General features: G+C 40.4%; 1 protein-coding gene across 1 annotated transcript; it reads right to left on the bottom strand.

Annotated features, from left to right (window-relative positions):
• Window positions 1-6,802: 6,802 nt before the first annotated feature.
• On the bottom strand, window positions 6,803-22,012 carry LOC108891343 (CD2-associated protein). Its single transcript, XM_051067711.1, has 6 exons — window positions 21,996-22,012; window positions 19,310-19,425; window positions 18,118-18,201; window positions 13,995-14,214; window positions 13,349-13,412; window positions 6,803-10,540 (listed from the first exon to the last, which is right to left on the bottom strand). The coding sequence occupies exons 1-4, from the start codon at window positions 21,997-21,999 to the stop codon at window positions 14,059-14,061; spliced, it is 360 nt and encodes a 119-aa protein (XP_050923668.1). The 5' UTR covers window positions 22,000-22,012; the 3' UTR covers window positions 6,803-10,540; window positions 13,349-13,412; window positions 13,995-14,058.
• Window positions 22,013-22,948: the final 936 nt, after the last annotated feature.

Genomic DNA, 22,948 nt, shown 5'->3' with positions numbered 1-22,948 from the left:
GTTTTCTGATAATATTGCGCAAGGGAAGCATATACAGAGTGAAGAGGATTGGTCCAAGCACTGACCCTTGTGGAACTCCATGTCTAACTTTTGTGTGTACGGAGGAGTAGTTGTTAAAATGTACAAACTGAAGCCTATCAGATAGATAGGACTTAAACCAGTTTAGTGCAGTTCCTTTAATGCCAATAAAGTGCTCCAGTCTCTGTAAAAGGATGTGATGGTCAATCGTATCAAAAGCAGCACTGAGATCTAACAAGACAAGTACAGAAACAAGTCCATTGTCTGATGCTATCAGGAGGTCGTTCGTAACTTTTACAAATGCTGTCTCTGTGCTGTGATACAGCCTAAATCCTGACTGAAAAACCTCAAATAAACTATTATCCTGTAGAAAGTCGCACAACTGTTTTGCAACTGCTTTCTCCAGGATCTTAGAAAGAAAGGGGAGGTTAGATATTGGTCTGTAACTGGTTAATACATCTGGATCTAGAGTGGGCTTTTTTAGAAGAGGTTTGATTATAGCTGTTTTATACGACTGCGGAACATAACCTATTACCAAGGACAGATTTAACATATCTAATACAGGACTGCAAATTAAGGGCAGAACTTAAGCAGCCTAGTTGGGATGGGGTCTAAGAGACAGGTTGAAGGTTTAGATGCTGAGATAATTGATGTGAGCTGGGCTAGGTCGATGGGAGAAAAGGAGTCAAGGTTAGGTTTTGCAGCTGACTCTATGGATCCTGTGTTATGACATAAATCTGTACTGATTGAAGGCAGGATGTGATTAATTTTATCTCTAATGGTAGAGATTTTATCATTAAAGAAGTTCATAAAATCATTGCTACTGAGGGTTACAGGGATGCGTGGATCTATAGAGCTGTGACTCTCTGTCAGCCTGGCTACAGTGCTGAAGAGAAACCTGGGGTTGTTCTTATTATCCTCTATTAATGATGAGTAATAGGCACTTCTTGCATTACAGAGGGCCTGTTTATATCTTTTGACACTATCCTGCCAGGCTAAGTGGGATTCTTCCAGTTTGGTGGAACGCCACACTCTTTCAAGCCTACGTGCCGTTTGTTTCAGTGTATGGGTTTGGGAGTTAAACCATGGAGCTTGCCTCTTTCTCTTTATTGTTTTCATTTTTAGGGGGGCGATGGAGTCTAAAGTGGTACGTAATGAGTCTGCAACACTGTCTACAAGATGATCAAGCTGGGAGGGAGTAGCTTCTGCAAAATTAAGTTAGTGGGAATCATTTCCTTGAATTTACTGCATTATCAGAAATATTTCTAGTCAGGATGTTTTTTGCTGATAATACATAATCCAGAAATATGAAGTCGAAAGTGATTAAGGAGTGGTCTGATAGAACGGGATTCTGTGGGAAGACTGTTACATGTTCAATATCAATACCATAAGCTAAAACAAGGTCGAGAGTGTGACTGAAACAGTGAGTGGGTTTATTTACACACTGAGAGAAACCAATACAGTCTAGTAAAGAGGAAAAAGCAGAGCTAAGGCTGTCATTGTTGACATCAACATGAATATTGAAGTCGCCTACAATAATAACTTTATCTGTTTTAACAACCAAACTCGACAAGAACTCTGAAAATTCAGACAAGAAATCAGAGTATGGACCAGGAGGACGGTACACTACAACAAATAGAATTGGCTTTAATGTTTTGGATGGGACAGGCTAAGAACAAGGCTTTCAAATGAATTATAATTGAGTTTAGGTTTAGGGTTAATTAATAAAGTGGAGTTGAAAATGGCTGCGACTCCACCTCCACGGCCGGTGTCTCGGGGAATGTGAGTATTAATATAACTGGGGGGGGTTGATTCATTCAGGCTAACATGCTCATCCTGACACAGCCAGGTTTCAAAGGAGGCACAGAGAAGCGTGTAAGACTGCAGCTCTGTCTCCTGGCCTGAACTCTGGATTGTCAGGGCTTTGGTTTCCTAATAAACTCCGTCAGATTTCTAGATATGAGAGATGCTCCATCAAAAGTGGGATGAATGCCGTCTCTCCTAACCAGACTAGGTCTCCCCCAGAAACTCTTCCAATGATCTACAAAGCCCACATCATTTTCTGGACACCACCTCGACAGCCAGCGGGGGCTGTTTAGCACTAGCTGCTGAATTAGATTCCATGGTGCGGAGCCGGGACTCTAATTCAGCGTGAATCGATAAAGTACTACACAGAAAGTGGAGAAAGTTGGTGATTTAGCAACTACTGTTGAAAGTGCAGATTAAATTGGTGATAGAGTCAGAGAAGTAATGTCGGTAAAAAGAAAATATCTAGTCTGAGACAGGTATACGCCAAACGATGATCACCAAACACCGGTAACCGGAAGTGACGGAATACGCTTACCACAGTACGTCAGCGCGTCCAATAAGATGGATGTGATCTTATTGACAGAAGCATTGATCATTGTTTATATTGTTTTCAGAGACACATTGAGTGGAGATGTTTTCTTTCTGAGCTCCATCTAAGGTCAGGTCTGCCCTCTCTAACCTTTTACATTCATTATCATAATAGAGCAATTCTGTAAGTCATGCGCCTCAGCACCTGTTGTACCTCCATTATGGAACTTCACTCACACGGATCACTGAGCCTGCTGCCCTTTCTGTGACAGTGCAATTATCCCATGTGAAATTATGTCCTGTGCTTTGTGTCTGTAATTTGTCGCTATTCTTCTGATATAACAGGGGTATTTTAGTGAAAGCGCAAAGGTTAGTACAACAATATGTTCAGGTTTTCCTGAGTTGGTGTAAAGGTGGAGGAGAGGTGCAGTGATAATGAGTGACAATAAGTATGGTAAGTAGTTGAACCATTTGTGGAAAATTGGCTATTTGATATTGTCCTGAGAGTACCTTTTAGTTTTCTCTCAGCATCATTCCGTTGATGATTTTGTGATTCCACAAACTCACAAAAAGTGTTGTTTGTGTATCTGCCCACCTGGTGAATGTGAGCCCAATATTCACTCTCTTTTACCTCTGTTTTTGGTCTCTACCAAGCCTTGAGGGAGATATCTATAAACTGTGAATGCTCCACAATGTTAATCTGTTGTCAGGTGTTTATCCAAATATAGCATAACTTTAAACTGAATTGTGTGGTACTTTAACTTTTTCAACTGTTTTTTTTTTTTTTCAGTGGAGTCTGGTAGTGATAAACAGTACCGGGATGGTTCTGGTAAAACAAAAAGGGTCTTAAAAAGGTCCGACTGTGAGAATTTGAGGCTGACACTGGCACTTTAGAGGGCATACTTTGACGTGGACAATTACCATTCAATTACACAGATTTCACGGTAGCTGGGTACACCATTCTCGCTCGATACTTCACAGATTCCAAAGATTTTTGTTCTTATCAATCATTTACACCCAAAAACAAGGGAAAATAAGGCAGAATAAAAAATACCTGAGTTATCCTAAAATATTGATAGTAGCTGTCAAACAAATAAAAGATTTTTTTCTTTCTTTTTTACCTTTCTGCATAGACTACTTACAACTGATTGTGCCATTAATCCTTAGATACTATTCACATTTCACAGCCTCATAGTATGGTCCAGGCCAAGAATTCCCTCATAATAAGTGTCTATACCAAACCATCTATTTAGAATGTATTAATAGCCTGTCTGACATTAATATATGGATAATTAACCCTTAATCAGTGTTTCAGAGAGCAGGGAGAGTATATTCTTTTAGGTTTTACAACACTTGTTTCAGGAGATAAACATCACTGTCACACAATATCATGTCATCAAGACATGAAATCATGACAGCTACAATGATTCAAATATATTCTCCTGAAAAAGAAAATGGCAAGAACATTCTGGAAGGGCTGGGATTTATCATATAACTATGTATAACCATTATAACTGATAAATACTGTCATCACTGCTATATCATAGACAAAATCCAAATAACTACTATCTATAATTATCTATATGAATTCAACACTAACATTAACACTTAACACTTAGAGCACAAGACGTAAGAAAATTCTTATTGCAGACTAGTCTGTGCATTCAAATGCATTTGGTGCATTCAAAGCACTAAATCACTATCTGCTTCCTCATCTTGGAAGATCAGATCAAGAGCCTCTTGCACAGTAAGTCTTACTGCCATAACCTCAGCTCAGGTACCTTTAAAATCTTATTACCCACCCAAACCCTCCTTTCTTTTCTTTTTCAATGTCAGTTTCCTCACACAAATACACAGTTTCAAGATTCCCTAAAACCACAGTTCTTCTTGATTTGACCCACAGTCATGGATCTAAATTCCATCTTCATAGATACGGGTCAGCCTGAAAGAATGAAGTGTCAAATTTGACAGTATGTAACAGTTAAAAACATAAAAGCTGAGGTTACATAAGATAGTAGAGAGCAGATTTATGAAAAGCTTACATTATCATCCAGCACACGAAAAAGGTATGTCTGGATTTTATCAAGAGTCCAGTCCAACTTTCACCATTCCAACCAGGGCAGTTTTCCTCCTGCCTTTGTGTGTATTATAAAACCTTGAGATAAAGTATTTCTCCCTGGTGAACACCCTAGAGATAAGAGATCTACTGAATGAGATTCAGACAGACATGGGATCTACTGTGCAGTTTGATCTTGAAGTACACGCGCGGGCCACTGCTGCTACTCTACGTTAACAAACCATACATGAGAAAGGGTCATTCAGATGTGAATCCCCACCCTGATTTCCCAGACAGATGAGTGCTTTCAGGTGGCCATGTCAGCCAGACAAAGCCGTGTGAACACACAACGTTACCGCCTGTTGTTGCTGCAAAATGCCCCAGCCGTTACGTACGGGGAGCGCAGCACAGCTTCAATGTAATGGCCTTTGCGTGTGCATCCTTTACCCTGAAACTAAAAGAGGTTGAGGAGAATGAAACAGCAAGGAGCAAATACATGATGCACAATGTTATGCCACAGAAAGCTGCATCATCCCAGCAGAGAGGTTTCATTAACTATAGGAGGCCTTTGATGTCAACTGAGGGGGGCTTTACTACCTGAACAAACTTTTGTCCTTGTCCTCATAAGTTCATGGCTAATTTTAGCTTATTCTAATCCTCTGTGAGCTTTTTAAAATCGAAAACACAAATGACCTGCCTTCCAGAAGATCCACTGTTTTCTAACATTTTCTGTGGCCCTTTGACCCTTACCTTCCTTACTTCTTCTTGAGTTACCCTTAAGTCAGACCTTTCACCTTCAACTGCCTCTAGAGAGATAGTTGTAGAGAGAGCATGAGGGGCAGTGAAGCAGATTATGCCAGCTCAGAGAAAGGAGCAGAAAGAGAGCAACGATGTGCTGAGCCAATCTGTGCTCTTGAGCTAAGGTTGCATTATAGTCTTATCTATTGAGAGAAGATATGTCCCCTTTTTCCTGTGTTTATATGTTTTCAACACCAGTGTGAAATGACTTGTTTAAAAACAAGCCCTTGGCATTTAATTCTTGCAGACCCACAGCTAAACCTAATGTTTAGCATCAGAATCTCTGTACACTGGAAAATATCAATTTCCTGTCTTCAGTAGACTGAAGGAATAAGTACATCAAATACAGCAATGCAAGATGCCTCCAGGTTATTCCAGGGTGGATTTGTATTTCACTGTATGTTTTAACCCTTAACTGGCAGCATCCTATCATCACTGGGTCATCCATTGTAAACTTATGCATATGCAGCCCAATATTGTTTAAATCCTGTTTTGTATTTTAAAGCTGCACCTCTAAATATTATTATATTAACTATAGATCAAATCATTATGTGTTACATAAGAGGGAGGCATATTTTTATACACATTTTGAAGTATCCTATAAGAAATGGTTGATGGAAAAGAAAGAGTTCCTGCCTGTAAGCCAGTAGAGATGGAAATACCCTTACCAAATTAGTAGAAGAAGAAGAAGGAGAAAAGAATCTGTTTTCGGCATCAACTTGCCCAACTGAAAGAAAACCCTGAAGCCCTGAGGGTTAGGTGCAACCCTCTGACAACACTACACAACCTGGTTTATTCGATCCTAACCAGTTGGTGCTATAAGGTTATTTGAAGTATGCCTTTGTCGATTTTCAGTCGGCACAACGTTTACTTTCCAGGACTGTTATTCAAACTAGAAAAAAAAAAAAAAATGTGAAGGTACAGTTTGTTGCTCAAACAACAGCCATGCAGCTGACTTGCTGGCAAATTCGCTGGGAGCTATATAACTGACACTAGAATGATACAAAGCAGGTTGAAAATTGGCAGTCCCCTTTTAAAGGGAGATAAAAATTTGTAATATATTTGTCAGAGTTTAACATAGGGGCAGAGTACATGCAGGTGGCCATAAACCATCAAATATATTTTACAGATGCTCAACATTGCATTAAGACATGGAGTCAGAGTTTGGATTAAAGCAGATGTCTTGGAGCAGTATCATAAATCTCCATTTTAATCCCTCATTTATAAACACTTTCTCATGACTGAGCTCAGACCATTTTCTCTGCTAAATTTATAGTTTACTCACAAGAAAGACAGAAGTTTTAGCTGGAATTTATCTATATAATAACATCCTATTATTTTAACAGATCAAGTCCACGTACACACAAACACCAGATTGAACAGACAGAAAACAGATAGACCCAGGGCTAATTTCACTGTAAGCTGCATTTCCTCAGAAACTCTCTCCTCTGAACAGTCAATAAGTTCCACTCAATATTTCCAAGAATTCAGATGTTTTTGACTATTCAAGCATGAAAAAGCCTCTGAGCTGTGAAAACTTTTAAGTGATGCACAATTTCAAAGACGAGGGGAAAACAAACAAACAAAACAGAATTGAGTCTGTGACAGTAAATAAAGATGATATTTATTCATTTTTGAAAAGAATCTCAGCTCATGCAAGGATACAGCTCTTGTAAACAAAATCACTTGAAAATATGTTATAAATGTGCACAGATTTTTTTTTCTTGGTGTCAAACTGGAATGTACAATATGTGGAAGTTAAGCCGCATTACAGATATTACACAAAGAGCTGTCACCTAAACCCCCATCCATCCACCCACCCATCCTCGCTCTTTCCCACATTGTAATTATTTCATTGCCCAGCCATACTTTTAAGGAGTTGTGTGCTAAAAGGAAGTTTGTTTTACGTCAGGCATCGACATACTTCATGAGCGCCATGCTCATTAAGGTCAGATATACGGCATCCACTTGGTCAAAGCACTCTGGAGTCCAGATTTTAGCATCATGGACACTGTTGCACATGCCCACACATCAGACACATGGAATCAGCCTGAGGATGATTTAAAAAAAACAAAAAACAAAAAAACAACAGCAACAATGAAAAAATAGGAACTGGAAATGAAATCTGTTGTTAATATTGTGACCAATAGGGCTAAAATATCCCTCTGACCGGTACAGAGGCCAGAGAGGGTTATACTTGTAACTTACTGTTCAGTTTCTCAAGCATCTCAACGCTGAGATAAGCTAGTTATCAGCACAGAGCTACACACTGTACACTCAGAGCTCAGAGATAAAAGTTAGACATTACTGAGGGAAATTCACATCCTACATTACATTAGTTTGACTGGCACTGTGCTCTTCATCTCTGCAGCCCTGACCCCTGCTAGCAGTGGTAAGAATTCAGATATACCAGTATTACAACAACGATTAGTGTGCTGAGGTGTAGCAGTAGTTCTGTACTGAGAGAAAATGGACAGTAAGCATCTTATATTCTGTTAATGAGCTACATCTCAAAGCCTCTATGTGTGACTCAGCAGTAGAATGAAACAAGACAAAGACTCAGTCATTCTAGCAGCTGTGTGAGACTATACTTATGATCTAAATGTTAACATCCTCCAAAAATATGTTTAGGTAAGTGTGACCAAAGACCGCACTAACAAGTTCATTTTTTTTAACTGTAAAATGTTCACCTCAGAGCATATCTTGGTCAGATTCATTTAATTTGTTAAATCATGTAGAGGTGTACTCTAGGGTGTGTGAGTACACCGTGACATCACTGTGAGGTGTGGTTACCCAGTATCAGTGTCACAGGTGACCATCACCCGGAAAAAGCAGTGAAACACTGTGAAACACACAGTGTTAATGCTACTCTAAAATTTGGACTTGATGGTGGTGCTTAGTGCTTGATAAGGAATCAGGACATATCCAACTGATTTTCATTTTGGAGTGGGAAAACTGCAAACAGATGACAACACTTTCCTGTTGTTCATTTTGCAAAAAAACACTGTAAACAAAAAACAAGCTGTTTTCCCATCGTTCTGCATTAAAGTGTTTTTATTTTGCCCGGAAGTCACCCAATGAACGATAGCACAGGATCTCTCACAGTACTTTTTTGTGCTGCCCAGCTAGGGTGCATATAACTGGCTTTAGCTAGCTATCTTTGCCTCGCTAAGGTGAAAACAGATGAGGTAGCTATTTTCGCCATTTTGGGCAGCAAAAAGAAGGAGGACTGACTGAAAATCTGGGCTCATAGCAGGCTGTTTCTTGCTCTTCTGTTTTCACCAGAGGTGGGCAAAAATAGCTAGCTAAGGCTAGCTTAGCTGGGCAGAACAGAAAAGGACTGTGCTGGTTTACAGAGATCCTCTGCTAATGTTCATTGGGTGACTTTTAAGGGCCAAAACATAAGAAATAAATTAAATGTGTGTCGACATTTTCCCTGTGTTAACATAAAATTAGTCATTCTTTCTTTCCAATTTCATTGTTCCAAAATGAAAATTAGAAAATGGCTAATTTTTCAGGTCTGGTCCTTATTCTAAAACAAAAAATGTGAAAAGGCTTGTCATCTGTTCAACGCTCATCAGTGTTTTCCCAATCCAAAACGAAAATCAACTGGCTGTTATGTACATGGACCAAATACATCACACATGATGATAAATGTCTGTACCAAACTTTGGCCCAGTGCACCTGCTAAATATTGAGATATTTCACTGGATAATTCAAAACTTTGACCTGTTGGTAGTGTAACATGAAAACTCAGTGGATCAAATTCTTCCTTTGGGGACCATGAATGTCAGTACCAATGTTCATCCAATCAATATATTTGCCAATTTTCAGCGGCATTGTTTCAAACATCTACCAAGAGAATAATTTGATAGGAATATACACTCAAAAATTCTACACATAGGGGCTTTAAGTTTTTGCTCCTCCAACAGAGTTAGAATAAGGAGAACAAGAGTTTATTTCATTATTATTTCTAGGCTCCACTGTGTGCTTCCAGTTAGCTTAACTTGTATACTTGGAATGTGGGTAAAGATATGATATGTAGATATGAAGACAGGCAGATGCATGTACAATAATGAAAGGATGACTGATGAGTGCTGTGCAGGCTCATGCATAACACATAATGGAGCAGAAAGTCAGGGCTCCTTTCACTTTGAATCAAAGAAGGATGGGAGAAAGGGGAGAAAGAGGTAGAATGGACCACAGCAGGGATTAGAGGGATGATGGCCAGATTAACAGAGATGATCCTAACAGGGCTGCCTTTTTCATAAATGTGCCAACGTGTTGGTTAGCAAACTTGTTGATGGAGGAATGCAACAACTTCCTTTCTCTTCTCTTCAGGTTTTCCTTTTTTGCAAGTGGAGGCTGTCTGCATTATCTGCAGACTCTCTGGCTTAAATTCTGAGAACATTCCCAGTGGGTGAAACAGTTTGACAAAAATAGAAGAGACCAGCATAGAAGAGGTCCTCTATATAGTATTTGACTAAGCATGTCAGTAGACTTAAAAAATATAGATATACAATATCATGCTGCAGATTTTCCAGACACCATCGTGGTAAATATAAGCTCCCATTACAAACACTTAATAGAATTTTGTTTCTAACAGGCACAGTAGTGTTACCCTGGATAGGAATGCTAGAAAACATATAAAAGACAAAGAAAAAAGAAAAGCAGGGCTCTCTCTGAAGCTCTGCAGCCATAGAGTGGAGTACTGCTGACAGGCGCCGGAAGGAAGGAAAGGAAATAATTTGCAGTAAGGATCCAAAGTTAACTGAAATCAAACTTTTTAAAATCAACTATTTGTGCATTATAAAAAATATGAGAAAGAAAATTAGGCGAGGAAAACAAGTGCCCCCTGCTTTATACAAAGTCAGTAGTAATGAGAGGGAACCTCCTCCCCGAGGAGTTCGAGGAACGCCGGAGTGAAGGGGAGAGAGAGCATGAGTGGCAGAGTTACAAGTCCGGCGCAGTAGTTTGAAGTAAGGCCTCAGTTTTCTTGTGTTGGCAAAAAAAAAAAAAAAAAAAGAAAAAAAGAGAAACATATACATCTGTAACTTAATTACATCTAGCTTGAAAAAAAATATATGTGCAAAATGTAAATCTTACAAATATGGGGAGAGTTTAGTTTTGTAGATGACTGAAAAAGGATTGTGCTTGAGGTGGTTCATTTGATTCCCCACCCTCTCTCCATCCGTTCAACTATCCGTCCGTCTCCGCCCTCCTGCTCTCTGATTGGTCGACAGGCCAAGCAGCTGACCTTGAGGCTTGCTGTTGTTTGCAGCATGAGCTTCACGTCGAGTGGACGGTCCGCTTTAGTTTTTCTATGTCCATCTGTGAGGATGCAAAAACACAACACAGACTGGTGAATTAACACACAGCCTACAGAGTAGGATGAGCTCATGATTAAGCCAACATCACCCCCACCGTGAATCACACAGGTGTCCGGCTTTGGCGGGGATTAGGAGGATTGGAATGACAATGAAGCCACATGCTGAAGGAGAAAAGTCTTTGAAAGTCACTAACAGACCAGCTATGATTCTTCTGCCCAGTCTTTACTGTCACCATCAAGCAAATGCTGAGCAGAATTGGTCATGTCTTTGGTTGCCTGTATTTGGGGTCACGGGAAATCTCAGACTTTAATGACAGTTGGTGGAAATATGGGTCATTGACCAGGGAAGAAGTTGGAGGTGTTTGGTGGTGAGAATGTCTTAAAAAGATTTTTAAAGGAACATGAGGACACTTATAAAAGGTGTGATCAGAAAGTTCAGACACTTCCTGCTGCAAACAAATGGAGTGTGGCTTACAGCCTTTCATGAGGCAGTATTCTCTGTCATTAGATCAACACTGGGCCCTGTGTCACGCGTTTTTCTGACCAACTGCAGGTGTGCATTTGGGATTTCGCCATGGAGCAGAAGCAGCACTGTGTAAAATTCTGAAAGGATCTCCGTCAACAGGCCCAGGATGACCCAACATGATTGCTATGACTCAGAGACCAAACAGCAGTCTTCACAGTGGAAGGTCCCACATTCTTCAAGACCAAAGAAGACCAAGACCAAAACACAGTGAGTTCTGCTGCACTGTCTTTAGGTATCTGACGGGGGACGTTCGGTGCCAGCGTGGCGTGATGGCAGTTTGGTGCCCCATCATGACAACGCTATGAGTGGAACATGCAAGTTTTTTGGCCTCAGCAACACAATCATCACTACTCACCCACCCTACTTGACAGATTTGGCTTTCTGCAACTTCTTATTCTTCCCTGAAATGAAATTCAAGTTAAAGGGTTGCTGTTTTGACACACTGGAGGAGATTCAGTGTGATTTGCAGATAGTGCTCAGTTGAGTGGCAGGAGTGCTGGGAGAGATGTATTGTTGTTAAAGATGACTACTACGCAGGGGGTGGTGGCCAAATTTAATTCAGGTACAGTTTTTGCTTGTTAAAGGTGCAAGCTCTGAACTTTTTGATCACAACTCATAAAGCAGGGCAGAGCAGATTAGGCAGTTCATTTCAAGCACTCCACTTTTCTGAAAAAGGCAACATTAACTCTTCAGGTCTGCAGATTGAGCAAAGTGCATTCAACCTAACTGACCTGAGTTATAATTACCATCAGGCAGGCAGTCTGAATAGTTTTGTTTGGTTGAGTCATGAGATTTCATTCATTTGATTTCCCAGCGACCTCAGAAACACAGTCCCCAAAACTGGACATCGCAACAACACATACATCAAAGGACAAATTTTTGATCAACTGCGCCCTATTCAAGGAGCCAAATGCAACTCTCAGGCTGTACTGAATGATGGTTTATACTGACTCGAGAGGCAAAGACAGCTGAGGAAACCTTTCGATTGAAGAAACAGGGATGAAGCTCCTAACTACTGTATAGCTATAGTGTCTGTTTTGCAACCAAAAAAGGGAGTTATTGAAGACTTTTTGAAGGTCCTGTATGTAAAAATCATTTCAATTACAGTATCTTTATGTAACACATCGTACACACTTTCTGTAGGAGATCAGTCCCTCCATCTGCATCAAACAATAGATGTACAAGACTGGAGCTGAATGTGTCTTTGTACACTGCATCACACATTCTCTAAGATACATGCAGCTTCACCCAGCAACAAACCAGGAGGAAAGTGTCAAGTCTTGAGGGACAGTAAGTGTGATGGTGCGATGTCTCCTTTTTTCCATTATCTTTTCCTTCGACTAGTTTTTCATCTTTTGTGTGAAGAAGGAGAAGTCAACCACAGGGGTTTAAACAAATCTGTGGTTATGTTTTTTTTCTGTGTGTGTGTGTGAACTGTGTATGCCTGGGGCTCTCTGTGGGGGTCATCTCCTCCTGTGATATGATTTATATTGGTGCCATGCTGGGCCGTGTCCGCTGTCTGTTTCACTGGAAAAATCTAATGGTCGCAGTCCAAGGTAGTAGCACAAGTAGGTTGAACGTGCTAAGAGCAGCGACGGAGACCCAATGGCATTAGCCAGCTAAGCACCGTGCTAACAAGTGAAACTGGCTTATAGAAAAACACTGCCTGGAGTGTTCATTTCAGTGGTAATATAACACTTAAACTTTACTTGTACTGACTGGCAGTCTTGAAAAAAGCAACTGACAAAATTATACCACTTCAAGGTCCATTACGAATCGCTTTCAATCATATGACATGATCTTTATCAGCAGCAGATAGACTCTGCTTAGTTTTCAAAAGAAAGTATTTTTCAAAGTTCAGTTATGTTCACAAGCCACAGCCCAAAGTGATTCGCTAAAGTTCTGAAAAGGAAACTTACTTATGAGTTTCTTGTTTTTTTTATACCTTTGTGGCAATTTTCATGTAAACATGGCTACTTGAAACAAATATAAAAACATGTAAATTCCAATGTGGTTGAACAGCACATCTTATTGCCTAATTCTGAGAGACCATAAACTGGCCCTGGCCGTACTTATCACGGAGGTCTCTTTAGCCCGTTACTGCTCTTGGTTGTCTGTTCAAAATGTACCTGCCACTTATACTCTGCATTAATTGTGTGTGTGCAAGTTAGTCAGTGCTTGTTCATGTCGTCGTGTGTGAATAATAACATCAATATTTGGATAAACTAATGAGAATAATGCATGTAGACAGCCCAGCAGGCATTACTGTGGGGATCAATGTTACCTGCAGGGCCACGCGCTTTAGCCTCTCCTCATCCAGCTCTCGTCGTAGCTCTGCTATCTCTTTCCTGGAAATAAATACACACACACACACACACACATTAGCATGTGTCCACTGCTGCAGCACACATAATAGGTTCAAACACATGATCCAACTGCTGTGTGTTCTTTGGAGATAAAAAATAAGATACGTTTAAAGTCTGTGACAAATGTTTCCTTGTATAAAAAACAAAGTTTAAATGCCTAACATGCTGTGAGCTAAATGGCCACAAATAAAACCAAATGTCAGCTCAGCATAAAGCATTGTATCTAAACCACTTAACTGGATATACAAGTAATGCTCAGTGACCTATATTACAAATACTGACATATATACAATATGATATGTAATGATACATAATAGTATTAAGTAACCAACAGCACATTAATGCTCAAAATGAATGTCACATCTTATGCTGTCAATTAAAATTTGTCCAACCCCTGTCAAACCCAATGTAAAGTACGTATTCTTTGAAAGATACGATAAAAGCGAAACATATTTCCACAGGCTTAGATCCCTGCGTGACACATTCAGTTTTCCATTTCTATCCCCCAACCTCTTGAAGCCAGCATATCCAAACCCCTCCCTCATGCACATTAAAATTCATTACATTTGCTGGGCCTTCAGCAGCTCCACAGACAGCAGCAGATCCTTCATCTGGCTCCTCAGCTCATCTAGTTGGGAACTCGGTTCCTCGGCTCCAACCGGACCTTGCTGCTCTGAGAGACGCTGTTTGAGCTCGGGGCTGCTGCGGGGCTCGGCTTGGTCTCGGCGCTGGCCGTGGCGGGCTTTTGGAGAGATGTTGACGGGGTTACTGTGTTTGTGGAAGGCTGTGAAGATAAAAAAGAGGGAGAAAAATATAAGACAGAGTTATGACAGAGTTTTTCTGGATGTGGAAGTGTACTGGAGGGATCAAAACATATTCTTTTATTTGGTTTACAGATCTGGTCACTGAAGACCATAGCGTGTATATTTATATAATTTCCATATTTATGCAACCCTTTGTGCAGGGCACTGTCATCCTGGGAAGAGATCATCTCTATCAAGACACAGGTTTCATCACAGAACAAAGGTGATCACCCAGAATAACTTTAATTGGTTTGAAGTGACCTTTTCTGCTGAGGAGACATATAAATTCACTACAGCATTACAGAGCCACTGGACCTCCTCACTGAGGGGGTCCATTATTCAGGCCGAGATCTTAGCCCTGATACATGCCGCACATGCTCGCACCCATTTACCAAGAATAAAGTGAAGGATGACTCATCTGACCATGTGACTGTAGAACAGCGTGTCTGTGGTTTTGCATCACTGAACTCTCAAAAGTTGCATCTGTCTTCATGCACTGATCTCTACTGTGTTCCGCTCTATATAGTTAATGATGATGATGTTCTGTATCGGCCAAGGAAGAGCTGCTTCCTTCTGTACTGCTCTAATGCCAGAGCATCATCTGGCTCCTCACTGCATGTGTGCATTTAAATCTTCAGAGAGGCATTTTCTCAATAAAGGTCATTTTAGTCAGTGTTCCTATTAACACACTTGTCAGTTGAACAGTCTTTGTCACTGGACACAACTCTGTGTCCCAGTAATGAAAACCTCTTTTAAAGTCACTTAGATCTTTTTCCTCTTCCTGTAACACCCCAAACCAATAGTTGCTGCCATTATTTTCTTTCCTAGCAAGACTACAGTGTAGGATGAGCCAAACGTTCAGCCAAGACTTTAATGAACAGTCACCAGTGTTTTCTTACTGAGCAAAGAGATGCAATCTGACAGTCACATGTGGGTTAGTGGTTGGGATAAATCACTGCCAATAAAACTGCACATGAATACCAGGACAAAGATGCCCATTTTATCTGGATAACTCTCAGTCATTAGAGCTTTATATGCCTCCAGACTCCTCACTAACATATTTAGGTGTTCTCTTTCATTTTTTAGTCTGTATGTATCTCATTTTAAGTGTAATTTATAATCCTAATACCTATTGCAAGTAAAGCTGTTCTAGTAGGAAGTCCCACTTTGAGCCATCACCCACCAATACACCTTTTTCACCAACACAGAGCTGGTTCCATTCTGGTTTGCCCACCTAATTTTCCTAATTTTCAACCTTTCGGAGCATTCTGACCAAAAATAAATTGGTTTGAAACCTGAAAAGTCAGTTCCCGCTTGGAACCTAAAAAATAGCAGTTTTTCAAGTGCGAACTGTGATATTGAGAGTGGGCATGTCATATTCTACAGGTTGGCAAGAGGAGGATGGAGAAGGCTTGTGAGAAAGAGTGTGCAGTGGTCTGCCAACAACTATCTGTAAAACTGCACAAATGCTCACAGGTAACCAACATAATCTGCCATCTTGCTACTACTGTTTACTTCCACTGTGCTTTGTGCAACACCCTCCATTAATGATGACTCCTTGATTACAATGGTTCTGCTAAGAGCCAGTGGAAATGTGGGCTGGACTGTGGGATAGCACCAAGGCTCCATGAATCCTGAACAGAACCCTTCAAAAACCAGATCTAAGGTGGAAAAGAGCTATCATCATTGCCTTTACTGGGTTCTGTCTATGCTGGTATATATGTCCGACTAGGTCAGGATATGTACTCAGTCCCTGTTATAGTTACTTTGTGCTTTGTTTTGTTTTCTTGTATTTTGTATAAAAACTGCACTTATTACTTTATGTGATTGCTGCTTTGTCAAATCAAAGCAGGTCTGTTGTTTTAATGTTCTCCAATACTGTTTTGATGAAGAGCAACTTGAAAAAAAAAAACGTGTGGTTAAATATCTTTGTTACAGAACGTTTTCCAGTCTACCTCAGTAGCTCGACCTCTTCACTTTCAGCAAAGAATTCAATGACTGCGTTGTCTCCTGCCCCGGAGGGCTCACATACTTTCCTCTGCTCTCGAACTTCATCTTCACTGGGGAAAATATTACAAGGGTCAGACTCTCATTTTAAAACAATAAAAAGGGTGAGGAGAAGGACACATATACTGTAGTACATGTCCTGTAAGTTGACCTCTGGAAGTCTGAGTTGTTATCTTATGAGACAATCAAGCCAGGCTTTACTCTGACTGCTCTGTGTGTGTGTGTGTGTTTCTTTTTAACAATAGGGTGGTCTGATGCTGTGCACCCCCTGCTGAACAGCCAGGTCTAATTAGTCTTGGTTAACCATGACCAATTCAGACTAGATAGCATCTAAGGCAATTACTGAAATGCTGAGGTGGAAGACTGGGCAGCAGGTGGTAGTCCTGTCTCTCTCCTCTCGTCTCTTTCCATTTCCCTCTCTCCATGCTGTCTTCCGTCACAAACACACGCACTGCAGAGTACTGTCTGGCAGTCTGGAAGGTGCCAATTAACTGATTTGCGTTTGTGTGTGCATTACTTATGTTGTTGATATTGTCTCCATAAGCTTTGAACCTGTCTGTATCTACAGAAAACCACTGTATTTGTCCATACTGAACGGTCCTGGTGTGAACCATCCCACTCATTTCTTCTATTTAAGACTTACTTTTTTTTCTTTATTTTGATCTCTTGTGCTCTTTTTTGTCCGTCAGATCTGTCTTTATAATGTCTTTAATACTGTTAAGAAGATGAGGTGTACGAAATAAAAACATATATATATATATATACACACACACACACACACACACACACATACATATAGATATATTAAATACATATATTGAATATGTGTTGAATGCACTGAAATTATCATTGTTATTTTGGTCCCTGCATAGGACAGTGAACCCCCATACACTGTATTAACTGTTCACTGGATTTTTTTAATCCTGTCATTTTAATACTTGCATCCCAAGGGGAGAGCATTTGTGATGTAAGGGTAATGGGGAGGCTCAAATTAAACCCAGTGCGACTGGAACCAGGAGGACGGACGAGGATTTAAATCCACTCCTGTATTAAAGGAAGAACAGCACAGAGCTGTTTTACACAACAGGATTATTTGGCTTGTTTTTCAAAATAAGACTTGTTGAATCTGGCTATTATTATTTGTCCCTTGCATGTTAATGTCTTCATGTACTAAGACTGGACTGAAGAAACAAGTAAAGACTGATGAAATTCTGTGTTTTAGCAAGTGCAGCACCAAAAAAGTGTTTTGTGTTTGAGCCAGGCCCTGTGATGGACTGGCAGTCTGTCCAGGGTGTATCCCCACCCCCCCTCGCTCACTGTCATCTGGGATAGGCTTTAGTCCCCCTGCGACCTTTAGCAATATAGATAATGGATGGGTACATGGACGGATGGGTGGATGGATGTTTGAGCCTGGATTTCTAGGATTTTCTAGGAATCTATTTTATATATATATATATATATATGTGTGTGTGTGTTGTGTGTGTGTGTTGTTGTGTGTGTGTGTGTGGTGTGAGACACGTGCAGGCAGACAGGGCTTGACATCCACAATTTTGCTCCCCAGCCACTTTGCTACCTGCATTTGGTGGGTGATGTCAAGGCTTGCACACACCTGATGTTGGATTGTTTGTTGATCGGTGGACTCTTCACTCTATTGGTCTCTTTTTAATGAGCAAAACAAAAGAACTCTTGCCAACATTTTAAACATCGTATTTCTCTCTCCAGCAACAGAAAATCAAAAACTGTTAAGAAGTAACAGTAACAGTACTGATCCTGCTATTGATGTAATGGGGGCTCAAACCCTGCCAACAACATGCCATTTGTAGTGTTTGCTGTGTGTAACTATCATGAAATTGGTGAATAGTGGTGCTTTAAGTTACCTTTCTGGTTTCTGTTAGCTTTGGTTTGGCTGCATCCTCTTCATCCATCTTGAAGGATTTTTCCACACTCACTTCCTTGTTGGGCTACAAGGGAGAGATTTATTCATTTACATTAATATTTTCCTTTGATTTTCAGTTTACTGCTTCCTCACTGGCTAACCTGACACACGCAACCATAAAACCTGATCATACAGTAAGTCTGCTAACATTCAGGGAAGTGCCTATCCACAGTGATGTCTGACAGTAACAAAAACATGACAAGGGAGATCCATGGAAACAAACATCAATTTGAGAAAATGGTGAGAAAAGAGAAAAATAGACCTGATTTAATAAAACACAGCAGCAGCAATAAACAAAACTGAAGGAAACCTGGTGCTGGCGCTGGGTATCAAACATAAATACTTTTTAGGTACTGCACAAATGTGTGTGTAACATCGAGTATTCAAAACTGTCAGGTATGGCAAGCAGGCATCCTTTATCAATCTTTACCAAATCTAATTAGGTTTAGTCTTTCAACATCTGCAGGTAACTTCAGTTATAAGCAACTAAGACTCAAAGACTTAGGTGAGATAATATGTTGATTATCTTAAAATATATATCTGATAAATGTTAACAGCAAGATTCTGCTGAAATTTGATGTTACATTTTTGATTACGTAGGACTGTTGTTTCTCTAGAGGAGTCACCACTGTGTTGGTCTTGCTGAACTGCAAACAATGGTACATTCATGTAGAGTTTTGTCTCCCTCATATATATGAGCTTCCTAACCAGGTTGATTTTTATAAGTCATAATCTGAAGCCTGCCAATGCTAGTACTATGTTTTCCGCATTGCTTCTAGCAAACAGGAGAGAAGGAAGAGAGAGAATCCCATTGGTAAGAGAGTCATTAGTGTCTCAGCTTCAGAAAGTTAGGTATTTTAAACAACTGCTGTTCTTGTGTGGAAGTCAGCTTACTATCCACCTGCAACAATACTGTGACATGATGACATCTTATCTCTCACAATGAAAACAAATTTTCATGGGGGGAAGAGAAGTTGGTAATTTTTTGAGTATGACTGACCTGAAAAGTATTAAACTCTTTTGCTGACCTGTGTAAGCTCCCCGTTGTAAACGTAGCCCTAACTGTACTGTCATAAACTGTGTGTGTGTGTGTGTGTGTGTGTGTGTGTGTGCAAACTGCTTGGTATCCTCACCGACTGTCCTCCACCAAACTGGGCAGGCAGCCTCCTGCCAGGCATCTTTGGTCTGTTAGCAGTCGGGTGAGAGAGCTTCTCTGAGGTAGACGACAAGTCATCAAAACTCATCAGATCTGCTGAAGACAGATGAGAGAGGCAGAGACAGAGGGAGAGTTAAGGAAGGAAAATAACTCTTTTTTTTGGTGGAAAATTGCAGCAGTGACTAAGTTATTCATGGCTGAGCTAACATTTCAAATTTATTTAGACTCAATTTGAATGCAATCTAGTTGTTCACAAACAGCTTGGGCACATGTTTATTTCCTGCCAGCTAATGGTGTGAACAATGGTCATATGTTCACATGTAAAATGGTCTATCAAGCAGACAGAAGCTGGAATCAAAATGAAAAGAATTCTACATTTCATCAAAATCAGTCACAGTAAGAAACAAAAAAATAATGTAGACCCACTATGTTACAGACTCAGTGAGGGCATTTTAAAATTATGGGCACAATTTGCGTTATCCATGGCTCTGTTCATAGGCCAGATATTGTGACCGTGCACGTCCTAAGGAAGAATTTCTCCTCTTTATTGCACTAAGCAACAGGTTAACGCTTGCATAGTTTATTCATCAAGATTTCACTTCCTCTGGTGCCACAGAGGTGTCCTTCATCATGGTAATAGGCATGTTTTTTTTTTTCCTCCATAGATAAAATGTTCTGATTAGGTAAGTGTGTGCTGAATACATCAGATTCCTCTCTGTTCCGTAATGCCTTTTAGCTGTAATCACGGTCCTTTGTAAGAGGAGTTGTGCATGTTTATTGCAAATATTCAAGAGGCTCTAATTGTCATGCTTTGCTGTAATAACTATGACACCAATATGAAACTATATGACCACATACAAACACACACATTCACATAGAGAGGGAGAGAAATAGATTCAATTGACAAAAACTGGAATTTTCCCTGGGCAGAGAACTGGAGATGCTGAAATACTACTGCATCAATCAGTTTGTGTTATTGTGTGATTTTCAGTTGTGGAGTAAGTATTACACAGTAACACAAACAAATCTAAGTAAGAAAATAAGACACACGTTTCAGAAAAACTGGAGAGATCCTTTAAAAAAAGAACCAGGAAACAGCATCAACAGAAAATTTAAATCTGATACCATGCGTTACTGAATGTAACTACAGCGAAACAGAAAAAACAGGAATAAACGCCTGGTTCTTTCTGACTGAAATAAAGGGAAAATAAGGGAAACTGTTGGAGGATTTAGGGTACGCATTTAATTTCTTATGTATGAAAACTTAAAGTAAACATAAAGTTTGTTTACAAGGGTGTGCATATGAGGACACAAACAGAGGAAGGGATGAGTGATTGACAGACTATTGTGCAACAGTGAAAAACTTTGTTGCCTGATGTGTAACAGCACTTTGCACCTACACTGTGGTAAACTGCTTCAGTTAGGAGAAAGCGCCAGTGACAGTAGCAAAAAGTGAATTTTCATGTTCCATGGAAGTGTGTGTCAGACTGGCTGGTACGCAGTGTGGAGTTTTAGCAGCTCTTTACCACCATTACAAAGCATCTGTCACAAACACAGAACTCTCCAGTGAAATACCATCAGGTCGGCTCTATTAAATCCATATCAGGCATCTTTCTCTCTGTGGACCCTTCTGCCTCCCTCTCAGTCCCCCTGTGTCTCCATTCACTATCAACCTCTTCTACTCAAAACATCAACCTCTAAACTAGAAATTGTTTCAATGATGTCTCTTTCATGTGCTTTTTCACAGTGTCCTTACTACTTCCTGTCTTTTCAAATGTTCACTATGCCACTTTTGTTTTTGAAGGCCGATGTCAACTAAAGCTCCAGGTCTTCCTCTCTGCTTTCACAGTTTTAATGAAGACACATTTGCATTACCGATGTACAGATGTACAATTTTTAGACAGTTTCTTAAGGGGCTGATGTGAGGGAACTCTCGGTGGAAGAGTTAATGAGGAATATTTTCCCTATTTCCCTCTTCTACTAAAGCATCTAAGCCTAAACTGTAGCTCCTAATTCAGTCTGATCCATTTATACAAGTCACAGGGTTTGGTGGGACTCATGATGCTTTTTCAAAGTTTGTCTGAAAAACCAACTATAAAACAGTAGACCTTTTTGTTCATTCTGTCTCAGGGCACAAACTATTCTTGTTTTGATTGGCAACTTGCACTGCAGAATACACTCTTGAATGAATACAGATCCTTGTCTCCATAAAATTAAATGGAAAAATGAAACGTGCCAAGATAAGGGACCAAAAGCCAAAAAAAGAAAGCGCTGCGCTCTCTTCTGTAGACTGAGTGACTTCATTATGGGACACAACAGGCTGAGGGTTTTGCGTTGGTCTAAATGCCAAAATGTGATTTGTTGACATTTGCAAATTGATCCAGAATTTAATTTTGGAGGATGAGAATCGTTCTTTTCATTCTCAGGTGAATCACCTGCTGTCTGTGAGCTGTCAGAGGTGTCTGTTGTCAGCAAACACCATTTGAGGAACTCATTCATTGACTGTTTGGCCAGACGACACAGACTGAAAACCACTCCCGTGGTCAGGGTGAGAAGAAATGCCGCTCGCTCTCGGAACAACAGAAATGCCATTTCACCCGTGTCCTCTGCAGCTAAGAAGATCAAGATGCTGGATAATGTCAAGCAGTGTGTAGTATGCGTACCCATATCCGAGGACTTCTCCCCCAGTCTCCAGACAGTGTCTTGGGTTTGATGGCAACGATGGCTCAAAGTCGGACTTTGGTCGCGTGGAAGGCACCTCTCCATTGTGTCTGCAGTTACAGGGGGGAAAGAAACACTTACTGTGTGCACAAGAAATGACTGGGTGAGTGAACTCCTCCGATCTGTGCACAGCAAATGCCATGTCATCTGTCACTGCTGTGCATTATTATAGCAGACTTCTTCCTGTCCTCTCTAATAGAGTGGCATTCCTTAATAATGTCTTCATGTTAAAGTGGCTGTACAAGAGAGACAGGACTTACACCACTGTTGTATCAACAGAAAAGTAAAAACAGAAAACAGAAAAGTGTCAGTAGTGTTCAGATAGATGATCAAACAAACCTCGTGGATGAAGAAGTGGCACACTTAAGACTTACTTGAGGTTTGGCGAAGGATTGAGAGGCTTGTCCGGCCTCTTGGGTGGGATGCTTCCCTGTCTGCTTTTCCCTGGTGGGGGGATCGGCTTCTTAGGTGGGACCACTGGTGCTGCAGGCTTGGATGGTTTGTGATCTGGTGTAGGTTTGTCAACTGAAACAGAGAAAGGAGAATTGCAAAAGGAAGAAAAAAAAACTGGTGACACAATGTATGATGTGAGAAAAGAGAAACAAAGAGGCAGAGAGAAGAGGAAGAAAGTGAAGGATTTGGTAGCTAGTTAGAACAATTTAACAGTCAACAAGAACAGTCTGACAAAACTAAATTCATCTTCCCCCAATCAACTTTATAATTACACACAGCGTTTGAGGGTGACTGAGGCAAATCATTCTTAGCCTGAGTCATCAAAAGTCAATTAGTTTTTGTGCTGAGCTGAAATAACCTGGACAGATTTGTCCACTGCCAAAATGTTAATCAACAGTCATCCTTATTACGCTATCTCAAATGAAGTGTTGCACCAGAGAAG

The sequence above is a fragment of the Lates calcarifer genome, unplaced genomic scaffold, assembly GCF_001640805.2.
Source record: "Lates calcarifer isolate ASB-BC8 unplaced genomic scaffold, TLL_Latcal_v3 _unitig_1933_quiver_1537, whole genome shotgun sequence".
NCBI lineage: Eukaryota > Metazoa > Chordata > Actinopteri > Centropomidae > Lates > Lates calcarifer.
Note: the sequence above shows the minus strand (reverse complement) of the source record. Positions and strands in the feature narration are given on the sequence as shown.